Source organism: Falco biarmicus, chromosome 13 (assembly GCF_023638135.1).
Source record: "Falco biarmicus isolate bFalBia1 chromosome 13, bFalBia1.pri, whole genome shotgun sequence".
In the NCBI taxonomy this organism is placed as follows: domain Eukaryota; kingdom Metazoa; phylum Chordata; class Aves; order Falconiformes; family Falconidae; genus Falco; species Falco biarmicus.
In genome coordinates this window covers 14381014-14393197 of record NC_079300.1, presented here as the reverse complement: position 1 = coordinate 14393197, position 12184 = coordinate 14381014, and the positions used below count along the sequence as shown (strand labels likewise).

The window sequence follows — 12184 nt, the reverse complement described above, 5'->3', positions numbered from 1 at the left end:
GCAACCAGGAGAAGAAAAAGTGCTTATAGCTTGCTGAGCTTTTCTTCCTAACAGAAAAGCACAATAGGAAGGACTGTGGTTTTGCCTGTTGGAGGAGGCTCATTGGCCAGAGATGTGATCAGCGGGGATCGTTGCTGCCCACTCCTCCTAAAGCACCATGAGCTCATGCCGGGCTGCCGTGGTCCTCCCTGGTGCTCAGCCAGGGCACAGGGCAGGCAGCTGCCTCCAGCTGTGCTGCTCAACATCAGGAATGGCCGAGCCCTGTGGCTTATGCCTGGCCATCCTGCGCGGGGCAGATTTGGGTGGAGGCCTGGCATTAGGGTGAGCATGCACAGAGGGAGAGGAGCCGCACGTTGTGCATTAGCTGCCGCTCCCCATAAGTATTTGGGCACCAGATCCTACCCCAGGCACTTGATCTGAGTAAGGCAGCTCTGTGCTATGGGGAATATGGCATCAAACCTTCAGTGACAAGGAATTACTGTCACTTCCTACTGTCTCCTCGTGCTTGCCACTGGGAAAATGTTAGCTTCTCAAATCGTTAGGAACAGATGCAAATCTTGGCAAGACATTTAAACCTAATTGCTTTTCATGTCTTTTCCGACAGTTTCTTTGTACTCCTGTGGTCTGGAGAGTTTACATCTTACTGATGCTCTTGGTCACTTTTTGTGTATCTTTTTTTACAGAGGTGAGTGCATTTGTTCTCTGGGGTGCACAGGAGCAGCATCTGGTCAGGTCTTTCTACCCCTATTTGCAGCCACACTCTCCCACCTGCAGAAGCATAAGCCCTCAGGCTTTCCCCCCCCCCCCCCTTATGACTTGATGTGTGCCAATCAAATCCTTTTTACGCAGCCCACGAGATAATTTAGACCACAGCTCTTAAGCCTTTAGGGAGGGAGCGAGCTGAAGCGCAGCTGCCCAGGAGGAGCCCGCAGGGGAGTAGACCACAGCACGGGTCAGGCACTTGGCCGTGATTTTGAAACCGCCATTTCCCTCTTGTCCTACAGTCGATCGGGCCAGAGACTGTGCTAGCTTGTGCTGTTGGATATTGCAGTAATGACTAAGCTCTAAAGTGTTTTGTGGGTCAAGGCTGGCTGTAGCCAGCACTGGGTATTGTCCCCTGCAAGGAGCAGCAGTGCCTGCTTGTCCCACAGCCCTAGGAGGAGAATCTTGCCTTGATTATCCCCTTCAGCTAAACAGAGACCAGTGTTGCTTGATATAAGTGAGCAGAGCCTTCCTGTGGATGAGGAAGGTGGCATTTGCAACCGTGATACCGAAGGGGTGCACACACAGCCGCCCAGCGCCATGGGGCTCAGGGGGGTTGTACATATAGCATTTTGTCCCCAAGCAGCCCTCCCTTCCAGTGAAGGGCAACAGCACTGACCTTGTACTGTCACTCTGCAGGACGTTATTTTGCAGAACAAGCACCTCTGGCTGCTGCTGAAAGCCTGGTTTGGGTACCAGTCAAATAGCCAGTACCGAAAATGGCAGAGGATGCTGCAGAAGGATCCCAGCTGGCCTCCTGTAAACACAAAAGACTTTGCAGCAAAAAGCATGGAAGCAGCTTACATTAACCCCACCTATGAAAACAGTGACAAGGACTAGGTGAGACCCTGCAGCCAAGCCCGGGGCTGCGCAGTGCTACCAGCTTCCCTGGCTTGCACTGAACATCCCAGATTTTCATCCTTTGATGTGCACCAGATTCAGGTGTTTGAAATCCCTGCACAAACCCATCCATTCAGGGGCAGGCTGGGCCTGTGCTGGCTGTGCCCTGGAGCACAGGCAAGGATTAATTTCTCAGCTGCTGGTAAAATTACAGCCTTGACTCTATTCCATGGCAACAGCAGGTCTCAGGTCTTGCCAACATCTACAAAGCCTCAAAAATACTGAATACAGCAAAGTGATGGCTTCTGCTGCTCCACGTCATGCTCACTCCGTGTTTCAGTCACTGCTCCGTCAAACCATGTCACCGCATCCATCAGGCTTGATGCGAAGGCAATCCGTAATAAGTGACCTAATCCTGACCACACAGAGCAGCAAGCACACAGTTGCAATACCCTGTGCTCAGTGAAACGCTGTAGCTTCCAAGAGCTGCAGGGAAGTTCCCCAGATGAAGTAATTCCAGTTTTCTTGCACCCAGAGTGAATTATAGATGTGAGAGGGTGCATAGGCTATGCTCACCCAGGTCTCCCTTGCCAGTTCTTGCAGGCATAATGCTCTGAGTACAGGAAAGGTTAAAGCTCACAGGTTGCTGTAAGACCAGGCTGGGAAGGCTGGTGAGGATGTGCCCCACTTAAACTTGCAAAGGCAGAGGACAGCACAGCTGCTGCACACATATCCCCCCGTGCCCTCCCCCCCAACCCAGTTCATGCTCTGCTACTGCAGGTCCTGGCTCAGGTTTGGTGTCACACAGCAGAAAAGCAGAGCTAAGCCTTGGCTTTTTGCTTTAACTAGGTCACGCCAAGAAGCGGCGGGTTGAACGTGTTCCAGCACACGGCTGCTGGACAGGTGCAAGAGGCTGAGGCCCTCTGTGCTTCCTCTTTAGTCTTCAAGTTGTTCAACCACCTAATTAGTTTAGCCACAAAACCACTTTTGATTACATTTGAAGGAAGCAAAAAAGGACTGTCAGGCTCAATTTTATTATATGTTTTCCCATATTAAAAAAAGAACTTTATTTAAATTTAAAAAGAGGGCACTACAAAATATGACCAGAAGTCTTGGCTTCGTTCTTTCAAACACTGAATCAACTGATGTTTAAAAAAAGCTTCTGATCCCATTATGTACATAATTAGCAAGCCTCTTACTGACAGCTATTGTGCTCTCATCTCTTCTTACAGTCCAGGCATTTGCCTGTGCCAAAAATCAACGCAGGATTTAGTTTCTTACATGCGGTCTGCAAATAACATGGTTCCAAACATGTAAGATAGATACTCCTGGCAAAGAGTAATAAACCACATTTCTTCAAAACAGTTTTCTTTTAAGAAAAGCCTCATGTCAGCTTTGTGACAAGGAAATAGCGAGGCTCTGTGGATTTGGAGATGGGGCACACAGGCATGGCATAGCTCATTCTCCAGGAATGTTGCCCACCTGCAGGGATCCTGGCTTTGTCTTCCTGCTGGCTGGAGGAAGATTAGTCTTGTGCTGGGGCTACAAACTGCTTAAATTCAACTTCTGGTCACTGAAAAGCCAACGGCCCCCAGCTCCAGGCAGCAAAGGCTCCTGGCTGCCCTTTCAATCCATGGTGGTCTTTCTTTAAACCTCAGTGCTTTGGTAGCCCAAGCAGTAGAATGCACTTACAGGCACAAAGAGGGAAATTTCAGTGGCGCGGTGGCCTCAGTGCAGAACAAACAGCTGCCAGGGAAAAAGCTGGCTGGGCTTTTTCTGGGGGTCTGCAGCTCCCAAAGGGAGTCAGAGGAGTCAGGGAAAGGGATGCCTTCCAGGCAAGAGAAAACTGAGCTAACACCATCATGCCAAAGCCACAGCAGTTATTTAGGACACTGAGGGATACAGCCTGTAAGACCTGCTCTTCCTTCGTGCCTCCTGCCCTTGCAGAAGCAGCTCAGTTTAGGTACCACCTGTGCAGGCTCCAAGACACAGTGCATGCCCTGCCTGCCCTTTTCGCAGGCCTGGGAACCTGGGCTTATCCACTGCCACAGGCCATCAGCTGGAGCACACACAATAAAGTCTCAGCAAAGCTTTTTCAATATATATAAATATATGTAAAATGTTTTTTTAATCAAAAGTAGAAGAAAAGATAGGTTATTTAGAGGAAGTAATTTACAGGATGCAGCCAACAAAAGCAGGATCTGTACAGGAAGCCCTCAGCAGAGCACTGGGTGTGTGAGGATGAAGAATTTGCTTGCAAGCACTCCCAAACTACCCACAAAAATCAGAGGCAATGAAATAAAAGCAGATATGGCAAACAGGCCAGTGCTGCTCTCGGCAAGCGCAGCACAGTTTTTCCTAAGTTTCAGTGAAGCTGCAGCCACAAACTCCCCGTCGGTGGCTCCCAGCTCTGCTCCAAGCTCCTCCCGCTGGCCCGTCAGTAGTGTTTTCTCTCTGGATCTGCTCCAGGCCAAGCCCAGCACGGAGACGGCACCGAGAACAGCTGTTACAACCCCAACAGTACCAACCGCTCGTCTGACCTGTAAAGGGGAAGTAAGACACGATGAGGTGGTGGTTTTTTTTTACTGCCAGGTATGCTAATGAAGAGCAGGCAAGGATAATCAAGGCAATTAAATGAATGAGACAGCTGCCCATAAGTAGGAGGGGTGACAGCCAGGCATTTAGCCTTAGGCTATGGCATTCAGCGCGAGGGTGCTACCAGGGTGCAGGCAGACCATAGCGAGCCTCCTGGTCCTATGTCTCCAGTGAGGCCAGAGATGGTGACGGTTTGGAAGCCACACCTGGTGGTGCTTTGCTGTCCCCCGTGCTGTTTGCGGGCTGTGCCCTGGTTCACAGCCTCTCATGGAGCAGCAAGGAGGTCCCCGTGAGGCATGGGGGTTTACCCCCATGTCACTTACCTGGTCGGAGACCCCCTCACCGTAGCGGAGCTGCGTCACGAAGTGCTCGCAGTTGCTGCTAAGCACATCGTAGGACACATCCTGGTTGATGTAGCGCTCTGCGCGCCTGATGATCGTCTTCACCGGGAGTGGGGTGTGGGTGCTGTCGTACTTGTTGTTGATGCGGTAGCTGTCGTTTCCCACCACGTCCTTGAGAAGTTGCATCCTCACCCGGGCCTTTCTGCTGAGCACGGACCTGGCACTGGCGAGAGTGGCTGAAGGCCCTTCCTCTGGGGGGGGGGGCAGGGCCGGGGTGAGCCGGGCAGGGCAGGCTGGCTCCCCTAAGACCTCAGCGGGGTTTCTGGCTGGCTCCTGCAGAGGCCATCTACACACACTGGGGTCCACCACCAGCCCACGGGGGGAGCCAGAGCCTCCCAGGTCCCCCCCAAAGCCCCCTCCGCGCCCCGCCGGGCTGCGCCAGCCTTACCTATGGGCGTCACGCTGATGACATACCCGTCCCCCAGGTAGAGCACCCAGTGCTGGTACGCGGGCCGGAATATCTCGATCAGGTCCCCGGGCTGGGGGTCGCAGCGGCCGGCGGTTGCCATCCCGGCAGCGCGCGGTCAGGACGCGTGTCCCCCCTGGCTGGGCCGGCTCGGGGCAAGGCACAGGAGGCCTGGGGCGCGCAGGGGGTGGCAGAGGGGACACCGTCAGGGCCAGGCACGGGAGCGTCGCGGAGCGGCACCAGCTGCAGCTGCGGGGCCGGGGGTGCCGCCGCGGGCAAGAAGCGAAAGCGCTGGGCTGCGGGCGAGGCCGACCGGGGCCGGCAGCCAGCGGCACCGCCCGGCCCTCGCCGCGGCCGGCTGCCCACGCCATATCGCCCCGCCGGTCCCCGCCCGCCGCGCTCCCCCGGGGCTCTGCTAGCGCCGGGCCAGCTCCGGGCGGCGGGTCGCAGCTCCCCCGCGGTGGGGGTGCCGGGGTACCCAGCGCCGCCCCCGGGCCCTGGGGGCGCCGCCGGGAGCTCAGCAAACCCCTGCAGCAGCCGGCACCCCGGAGGGGGCCGCACCCCGCTGGCAGAGCCCTCGCCCACCCGCGCATCCCCCCCCTCCCGCAGCGCCCCGCTCACCGCAGCCCTGCGCGGCCGTCGGGACGGTGCCTGCCTGCTGGGGGGGGGGAAGGGGGAGGGGGGGGGGCGGCGCAGGCGCGGCCGGGGCCGGGGCCGGGCCAGGCCCGTTGAACGCGGCGGGCGGCGCCGGGCTGGCGCTGCCCGTGGCCGCTGCAGGGCAAAGGCATTGCTGGGGGCGCTGCTGGGGCTGCGGCCCGGGGTTTCCTTCGGGGCTCCAGAGGACCCCGGTGGTCGTGCCGGCGTGTGGGGGCCGATCTGGAACTCGGGGAGAGTTACAAAGCAGGCGTGTGCATCGCGGCGCCGGGGCAAGGGGGGATCGCTCCTCCCGACCTTACCGAGCTAACCTGACCTAAACACGGAGGAGCTAAGTCAGCAGATACTTATTACACATTCGATTCCCAAGAAAAGGCGGGGTTGTTACAGTTAGTTCCAGGAGCTCACTATCATAAATCTGCTCCCTTTGGCGCAGGCGCGTTGACACCGGGTGGTGCGGGCCGGGGTCTCGGGGAGGAAGGGCTCGCAGTCTGCCTCGGGACGTGCTCTTCCCTTTGGCACAGGGATGCTGAGCAGCCCCCGCTGAGCCGCACTGTGCTGGCTCTTCCCGGGCAGAGGCAACGCAGCTCTTGCTTACAACCGGGCTATTCGTCCTGTATCTGCGCCTCTTTGTGAGTCGGTCAGTTACCTACAGGTGCTGAGCACAAGTTGCAAGTGCTGTGTACTTAAGGAATGATTTTCAGCTTTAACTGTTTCAGTGCCCAGCGAGAGCCCTCCGAGCCGGGGGTGAGCGCAGCCCAGCGGCTCCGGCCGCCTCCCGGGCTGTTGCCGGCGGGGCGGGCTAGCAAACAGCCGGGCGGGCTAGCAGCCAAGCTGACCCGAGCAGCGTGTTTAAAGCCAGCGTGTCAAAGCCTGGTGAGCAAAGGCCTGGTGAGCAAGGCGGTTAATGTAAAGGAGCAGCAGCAGCAGATTTGTCACCTTTCTGGCTTCAGTGGACATGAACCAGTCAAGGCAGCGCTGCACTGCGTGGCGCCTGCTCGCTGCAGCACCCCCCCCCCGCTTCAAACCTGAAGTCTTCACACAAGCTTTGCAATGGAAAACCAAGGTAATTCTTGTGGTATTGAGGGGAAAAAAAATTGTATCCGTGGAAACCCCAGAAATCTGCTTTACTTGGGCACAGCTGGGCCCTGTTGCTCGGCCCGCCCCCCCCCCCCCCCCCCCCCCCCGCAGATCCACCCTGTCAGCGGGTGGGGGAGCGCAGCTGGAAGCTGCTGCTGAACAGACAGGAAAGATGCTGTTATAATCGGGGTGAAATTCCAGCATAAGGTTGACAGTTCAGTTGTGCACGGGTAGGTCTCTCTGGCTGATTCATTTTCATTATGTAATGAGGCTGAAAGCCCCTTTCCATGTGCATCCTCTCCAAAATAGCTCTGCTGTGCACATGCGGGCAGCTGGCATGTTGTTCAATGGGCCAGAACAAAATCCCTTTTATCTACCTAGCTGTTAATGGAGGTTTACAAATACTTTTCTGGCTAACAGCACATGTGAGTTTATGGATACAAGGGAAAGTGGAAAGGGTAAGTGAATAATGACCAGCCTTAATGGCAGAAACAACAGGAAGCCCACACTGTTCCTCACAGTAATCAGGAAGGAACATGCAAAGAACTGGAAAAGCATCAGAGAAACTCAGTGGTGTGTTCCTCACGTCTCAAAGCTTCACTCACAGTGCTGGAAATTTGTTCAGAGCTTGGACAAGGCCCAGGCAGTGCCCTGGTGTCCTGGGCCTTGTGAGTGATCTGTCATGGGGTGTCTTCCACACTGCAGGTGGGTATCTGCTCCACCGTGAACCTCCATGGGCTGCGGGGGCACTGCCTGCCTCACCATGATCTTCACCGTGGGCTGCAGGGGAATCTCTGCTCTGGTGCCTGGAGCACCTTCTTCCCTCCCTCCGCACTGACCTGGGTGTCTGCAGTGTTGCTGCTCTCACATATTCTCACTCCTTTCTTCCACTGCAGTTTTTCTTGTGTAGATTTCCCCCCACCTCTTCTTAAATATGTTATCACAGAGGCGCTACCGCCATCGCCAACTGGCCTTGGCTAGCGTCGGGTCCTTCTCTGATCCAGCTGGCATTGGCTCTGTTGGACATGGGGGAAGCTTCTGGCATCTCTTCACAGAAGCCAACAAGCCAGCCCTATAGCCCCCCCCCCCCCCCCCTACCAAAACCTTGCCATGCAAACCCACTACAGTTTTTCAAACAGCCTCTGAAGACAAGTCTTTTATCTGAGTCAGGACATATTTCAATTTGGGTCTAAAGCAAATTCAAGAGATTTTAAATGAACAATTTCAAACATTTCAGTAAATGCAATTATATATTTATTATTATTTCTTCTCAGTATTAGAAATATAAAAGCAGAAAGTAATACAAATTAATTGGAAAAATATTGCTAACTATAGGTATGCATTTGAGGATTCATTTTGATCAAATGCAGTGTTCACAATGCAGCCATAATCTTGCTCATGTGCTCTGTCGTCCAATACATCCCTGGGCCATTTTGAAGAAGAATCCCTTGATGTCACAGCTATAGTCATCTTTCTCTTCCTTCTGTATAATGGGGAAAAAAAACACCACAAAACAACCACCATTTTTAATTGCTATTCTTATCTATGGTGAGTGGTAAAACAATGGTGTGAGCGTGAATGAAGTCAGATTTTGGAGAAGCCCAGCCTTTGTGATAGTGATGCATATGCCCCATGTAAAGGAAATGGCACATGTTCATTTCTGCAGAAAAAGCTAATTTTTCCCTCACATTGCTCAAATGAGGTTCTGAATGCTGTGCTTCCTTTCTGGTCCTGCAGGTATGTGGCTGATGGGAGTTTTGAGGTTTACAAGTACTAAAAGGGGTGTATGTGTCTTGACTCTGCTGAACATGGGAAAGCTGGTAAAAGCCTTACCTGTACAGGTACACTGTAGAGGAGATAAGAATGACAAGAACAGCTACGCCTGCCACAACTCCAATGACGATGGCAATTGTATGGTCCTCAGGATTCTCTGTGGGAGGGTCTTCAACTGGAGAAGAAGTAAGAGCCCTGTCAGTGAAAGCTAACCATACTGTGAACAGATTTTTTTTTTTTTTCTCAACCCTTGCCTGTCTGCTTGATTTACACTGTTTTCTCTGATGAATGTGGCCTTTGTCAAACCCAGGTCCTGCATGCTCTACAGAGCCCTGCTGTCATGCCTTCTAGCACCTCTCCGCTACGGGATCTGACCCCTTGGACCACAGACTCTCACCAACTGGGTTACTAGTTTACAGCATGGAAATGAAGAGCAAGCTCAGTCTTCTCTGTAATGACATCCAGTTTTGAAAGTGGTGTAAGGCAGACAGTGAAATCCAAAATAGTTCTATTACCTATCTTTTCAGTCTCGCAGCTTGGTCCTGTGTACAGTTCTGAACATTCACAGTAGAAGCGGGAAGAGGTGCTGTTGGTAGTTTCAGAGCAAACTCCATCATTCTTACAAGGATTTGGCATACATGGTCCACCTAGCATGAAGGAGGAGAAACATTTTGGACTCTCAGGTAATCTGACTGAGAGAACTGTTCTTGCTTAGGTTACACTGACTCCTAATGCAGGACAGCCCCTGTGTTTTAAGGCGCATTACTTGTACTTGACAACAGGAATAAGCAAAAGAAATGCTGTTTCTACAGTAAAACATTAGAGCAGGATCTCTAGTATGTTTTTCTTCTGTACACTGTGGCAACTATCTGCAACCAGGTGATGTCCTATAAGCAGTAAGTCAGGATGACTTAGCATCAAAAACAGTATGATAGTGGTTGACTCACTCCTGTAGCATCCACGACTGTAGTTTGAAATTCCACAGATTTCATCAGATCCACACACTATGTTAGAGCAGGAGACAGTGGAACTTTCTGTGCACTGGCATCTCTGAGAGCAGTCATCAGTGGTGAATATTTCTCCAATCTAGAGGACAGCAGTTAAATGTTAAAAAATGTCAAACAAAATCAGCCAGAAAAACCATGGATGGAGCACTGGGGTCCCATGCTGTTCTCTCTGGTGCCTTCCTGATGAATGACAACAGGGCAGATATTCCCCCCTGCCCTCACTAGTTTGTACAAAAAAGAAAGCAAGCAGTTTACTAATCCAGCTCTTTGAAACTGAAGGATGGCCCAAGAAAAAAGGCAAAAGAAGAGTTTGGGGTATGAGATCCTGGCCCCAGGTGGGGTACCTATGCAACCAACAATGTCTAACTGCTGCTGGAGGTAAGAGTGGCAGATGCATGACATCATGCTTCCAAGGCAGTGTGGAAATACTGTGTGTGGTATTCCTGGCAAGCGCCACCTGTTCATGTGTCTCTCTCCTCCCATGAAACAGTTTTTACTGGCTTAGGCCTTTTCTGTACCAAATCTCTAGTGTTAAAACAGAAATCTATGTGATTATCAGGCTGTTCTATCTTGCAGCAACAAAGGAGGATTCATCCAGAATCCAGCCTTGCTTGATGCTCACCTATCCTGCTTATACCACTCTTCGCTGAGAGCAGAGGGACCACAGTGACTGGCAGAATTTCTCTAATTGGTGTGTTGTAAACTTTAGAGCCTATGAGGTTATTATTTAGCATAATAAAGGTGAAGAATTAACATGGAGGTCAGAGTGTAATCATATACTTTCTCCAAGTGCCTGCCTTGAATATTCTGGCAGAGTTTCAGATGCAGGCCATGTGATCCATTCTCTCTTCCCTTCCTCCAGAGACTAGAATTTTGTTAAACAATTGCTCTTTGTTTCTAATGCAAAATTACATGCTGAGGAGAATGAGGAGATTGTCAAAATGATTAGCAAGATAAAATATTGTTTGGTGCTGCGGGAGCTGTCTGACCCACAGAGAGACTGTACCTCATAATATTTGTCAAGGTATGTACAGCCGCATTGTTTGTAAGGCACGCAGTCAAAACCACTAAGGACGTAGCCAGGGAGACATTCACAGCCTTCGACACAAGGTGATTCGCACTCAGAGGGGCTGGTCAAGTCGCTGCAGGACGCAGGGCATGCAGATATGCATGAACTGTAGTTGCTGTTGGCAGGGCATGATATTCCTTTAAAAATAAGGAGAGTCCAGTTATAGCAGGCTGCTGTGCAGTACTTGCTTACACAATGCCCTTTGAGATCCAGAGGACATTACCATTTTGTAGGAGGCAGTAAGATGAACACACATACACACAGATGTGCCTACATATATAATAGTACTGAAGTTGTAAATGAAACGCTCCAAGTCAGGAAGTGCATCATCAAAGCTATTTGTATGCTGTGCTCTCATTCCTGGTGCTCACTGATCTCAGAGAACTTCTCACACATTCAGGGCAGCCATCCCTGCAAGTACCAGAGCTGTTTCCCAACTCTGGGAACTGTGTTTCACCGGGAATACAGTCACCTAACCATGGGTAATGCAGGGGAAGTGTGGTTTGATGAATCTCCCAACTTGAAATCAAAATATTAGGGGAAAAAAAAGGGGTGAGATTATTATAAGTTTTATTTCAACATCTTTTAGTCTGAAGGATTTGAAGTTTTCAGCTGAATCTTTTTTATCTTGAAATTTCACAGGCAAAAAAGAGAATGAGTGTATTTTGTAGATTTAAAAAGAGATTGAAATGAAATGTTTTTCCTTCTGAATTTGTGGCTTGTGATGGTCTCCAAAATTTTAACTTTTTTTCCTAGTTGGGACATTTTTTTCTCTCACAAAACTTCTGATGACAGGGGAGCTGGCATTTCTGCTTTCCTAAGTAGCTTTCTAAGCTGGGTCTAAATGTAGAAGTCAGCATAGGAGAGAGAAGAGAGGCCAGAAGAGCAAGTGTGCATGCTAAACTGTGAACAGTGATTAAAGCATGAATCAACAATCATTCCCTAAGAAGCTTTGATATGTGGTGCGTCTAGGAAAAGCCGCAAATTTCAGATTTTGAGAGTCTTTTAGACAGGAACCATACTTTCTAGTTCTTCCTGTGCTTACCACAAACTGTCTGTTGCCTCCAGCCTTCCATATTGACTCCTTGCTGCTGACAAGCCAGCACGTATTCCTCCAGACTGCGACATAAAATAGCATCCTCATCTCCTCCCACACATATATCAAACAGGCAGCTCCTATGTACAACATGAGAAAGCGTTCATTCCCAATACCTTTGTTATTGTTTATTTTCAGCTGCTTTTCTGCCTGACTCTTAAGTTAGTTCCATTTTCCTGTATCTGGCTGACAGGAAAACAGAGGAATAAAAAACCCCCTCCAAGCATATGACTGGGAAGATCAGGTCATTTGTTGTGCAGCTGCTGCTAACACGTGAGGTATTCATATATGAACAAGGAATAAACAGGTACCCGACTGCTTGTCACAGGAAGTTATTCTTTGCTGTCTGCTTCTGTTTGGGCTAGCGTGGCTGCATCTTGCTCATAGAGCACTTTTTAGCGCTGCTAAGTCTTATAGCTGGCCTACACACTTCTTTCAATACCTGGGTGCCTTTCCCATGTCCATACGCCTTGAACATTGACACAGAATTCTGTTTTTTAC

At 51.0% G+C, this 12184-nt stretch overlaps 2 protein-coding genes across 3 annotated transcripts in view; one reads left to right on the top strand and one right to left on the bottom strand.

Annotated features, from left to right (window-relative positions):
• Nucleotides 1-2971, top strand: part of ATP13A5 (ATPase 13A5) — a 35902-nt gene extending 32931 nt beyond the window's left edge. For both annotated transcript variants that reach the window (XM_056359104.1, XM_056359103.1), the window contains 2 exons: nucleotides 605-685; nucleotides 1402-2971. In XM_056359104.1, coding sequence (XP_056215079.1) covers nucleotides 605-685; nucleotides 1402-1602 — 282 coding nt within the window. In that variant the 3' untranslated portion in view covers nucleotides 1603-2971. The remainder of the gene's footprint in view (nucleotides 1-604; nucleotides 686-1401) is intronic.
• PLAAT1 (phospholipase A and acyltransferase 1) lies at nucleotides 2618-5678 on the bottom strand. The gene is made up of 4 exons (XM_056359109.1): nucleotides 5626-5678; nucleotides 4987-5175; nucleotides 4521-4789; nucleotides 2618-4142 (listed from the first exon to the last, which is right to left on the bottom strand). Exons 2-4 carry the CDS (start codon nucleotides 5105-5107, stop codon nucleotides 3819-3821), a joined length of 714 nt encoding a protein of 237 aa, XP_056215084.1. The 5' UTR covers nucleotides 5108-5175; nucleotides 5626-5678; the 3' UTR covers nucleotides 2618-3818.
• Nucleotides 5679-12184: the final 6506 nt, after the last annotated feature.

Bases quoted from the DNA above. Each gene is read 5' to 3' on its own strand.
- PLAAT1 (XM_056359109.1), bottom strand. From the start codon at position 5,107: ATGGCAACCGCCGGCCGCTGCGACCCCCAGCCCGGGGACCTGATCGAG. The intron at 4,790-4,986 runs GTAAGGCTGGCG...CCCCCCCCCCAG, and splicing joins CATCAGCGTGACGCCCATAG to AGGAAGGGCCTTCAGCCACT. The intron at 4,143-4,520 runs GTAAGTGACATG...TCCCCTTTACAG, and splicing joins GTGAGGGGGTCTCCGACCAG to GTCAGACGAGCGGTTGGTAC.